The sequence below is a fragment of the Rutidosis leptorrhynchoides genome, chromosome 1 (assembly GCF_046630445.1).
Source record: "Rutidosis leptorrhynchoides isolate AG116_Rl617_1_P2 chromosome 1, CSIRO_AGI_Rlap_v1, whole genome shotgun sequence".
Classification (NCBI taxonomy): Eukaryota; Viridiplantae; Streptophyta; class Magnoliopsida; order Asterales; family Asteraceae; genus Rutidosis; species Rutidosis leptorrhynchoides.
In genome coordinates, this window is record NC_092333.1 from 407,589,731 (window position 1) to 407,592,032 (window position 2,302).

The window sequence follows — 2,302 nt, forward strand, 5'->3', positions numbered from 1 at the left end:
ATTATATTAGGATTTTTTTCATGGTACTAAAGTAACATCTTATTTTGATATATTAGGACACATTTCTTGGTTTTAAAGTTTAATAATATTATTTATTTTAGGACTTTTTTTTAGTGGTACTAACATTGAAAATCATTATATTATGACCCTTTTATGTGGTGCTAAAGTAACATATCTTTATATATTAGGAGCAATTTGTGGTTTTAAGGTTTTTGAGATATTTATATTAAGACTTTTTTATTGTTACTAATTTTAAAACTCCTTATATTAGGACCTTTTGTGTGGTACTAAAGTATCATATTATTATCTATTAGGACTCATTTTGTGATATTAAGGTGTGAAATATTTTTATTAGGACATTTTTTAGTGGTACTAACCTTAATAATAATTATATTAGAACCCTTTATGTGGTACTAAAGTATCATATTTTTATATATTAGGACCTATTTTGTGGTTTTAACGTTTCAAATATTTATATTAGGACTTTTTTTAGTAGTTCTATCCTTAAAAATATTATATTAGGACCCTTTATGTGGTACTAAAGTAAAATATGTGCATATTAGGACTTTTTCCTTTGGTACCAAACTAGTGTATCGTTAGAATAGGAATTTGTTTACTGGTACTAATGTACTATTTTTTACAATAGGACCATTTTTTTGGTCCTTACGAATTATAAATTTTTATTTGGACACTTTTGTTGGTACTTATATCATATATTTTTACTTTTTGAAACACCTTGTGTATGTCCCAATTTCAAAAAGTGAATCCTAATATGTATTTTAAGGACCTTTCTTTGTGGTTATTAATTATATTATAGGATCTGATTATTGGTTTCATAATCTTATGACATTTTAGGACACTTTTTAGTTTCTATACTTTATACGACCGCGTTAGATACAACCCCTATTGGTAGGTTCTATCAAGCCTAAAGGTCCTATAAAGTGGCTTTTCATGATCAAATTGGGGGTCCTATAGGAGCATTTTTCTTGTAGTGGAGTACAATTGCAGCTTCACCATCAGCACTTCCATTTGTAAAACATTTCTTAAACATATCGACCCGGGTAGGTTCTTTTCCCAAACTCGTCTGCAATGAGTAAAAACGAGGTCAATATTAACAATGTATTTTTAAAAGCTATACTATATTAATAATTTCCCCATGATATTACCTTCAGTTATTCAAGAATTCTTGCAAAAAAAAAATTTTGCCGGTCACTTGCGTCAACTTCTTGTTAGCCCTATTGGCTTTATTTTTGTCAGTCATCGCCTAAAAAAGAAAATATATTAAATATCCTAATATGAAAATAAAATAATATAAAAAAAAACTTACACCAAGTGTAAAATTATTTCATACCATCACCATTTCTCTACTCCAATATTCAAGAAGTCTTCTCCAATGTCTTTTGGTCAGTTCTTCAGGTGGTGAATTCAATTGAACCTCCATTGATTTCGATGGATCAAAGTAGACTTCCTTTATTCTCGCCCTCCAATTTTTCATTTTTCGACCATATGACTGGAGTATCCAAGAATCATCAGTTTTTGGAATATCAAACTTTGTCTACAAAATATAAAAAGAGAAAACATATCACATGAGAAGAAAAAAAGGCTTATTATCACACAGATTTTAAAATACGTACCCTTAAGAAGTTGAGCAGCTTATCTTTTTTTTTTTTAACTTGATTCCACGGTCTATAAACTAGACAATATTGGTAACTCCGCGTTAAGTAAACAAGAAAATAGGTGAGTTTACTACTGTTTTCGCAAATCGGTTGTCCATGTTCATTAACAGCAATTGGAATTCGAACAGATGCCTTATGTTTCCAGATTTTTCTCATAAGTGCCGGTCCTCGAACTCTGTCGCCTTTATCTACAAAATATGAGCACTACATTTACAGTTGATATACTAAACAATCCACAATATAAATCAAATAAACAAAACAAATTAGAAAAACAAAAAATAACCTGATTCATCTACTAGTTTGGTGGTTTGCTGATCACCATTCATCACATTTCGAGTACTCACATTTACTTCTTTACTCGAATAATAAAAAGGATACTGAAAGTTAGAATACATTATTTAACATAATAAAAAGAATCAAGCATCAAGCAATATAGAACAAATGAACCTTCTAGTTGTTGGGTGGTTTCTCGTTGGTGGTCTTCAAAATCTTCATACTATTGATTTCCATATATGTAATCATCGTAAATATCATTGTTGGCTTCATACTCAGGTTCGGGCTCCGTATCGATTTCTTCATCTCTAAGACTTTGAACTATAGCTTCTTCGTGTCTAACTTTATTGTGT

The 2,302-nt window shown here is 29.8% G+C and overlaps 1 protein-coding gene across 1 annotated transcript; it reads right to left on the reverse strand.

The window, feature by feature from the left end:
- Positions 1 to 955: 955 nt before the first annotated feature.
- On the reverse strand, positions 956 to 2,071 carry LOC139901643 (uncharacterized). Its single transcript, XM_071884336.1, has 5 exons — positions 1,960 to 2,071; positions 1,635 to 1,864; positions 1,352 to 1,555; positions 1,214 to 1,264; positions 956 to 1,084 (listed from the first exon to the last, which is right to left on the reverse strand). Exons 1-5 carry the CDS (start codon positions 2,069 to 2,071, stop codon positions 956 to 958), a joined length of 726 nt encoding a protein of 241 aa, XP_071740437.1.
- Between the last annotated feature and the right edge of the window lie 231 nt (positions 2,072 to 2,302).

Excerpts from the sequence above, each read along its gene's own strand:
- LOC139901643 (XM_071884336.1), bottom strand. The coding sequence starts at position 2,071 with ATGTATTCTAACTTTCAGTATCCTTTTTATTATTCGAGTAAAGAAGTA. Across the intron at positions 1,865-1,959 it reads CAAACTAGTAGATGAATCAG|ATAAAGGCGACAGAGTTCGA; the intron begins GTTATTTTTTGT and ends CATATTTTGTAG. Across the intron at positions 1,556-1,634 it reads AGCTGCTCAACTTCTTAAGG|ACAAAGTTTGATATTCCAAA; the intron begins GTACGTATTTTA and ends TATATTTTGTAG.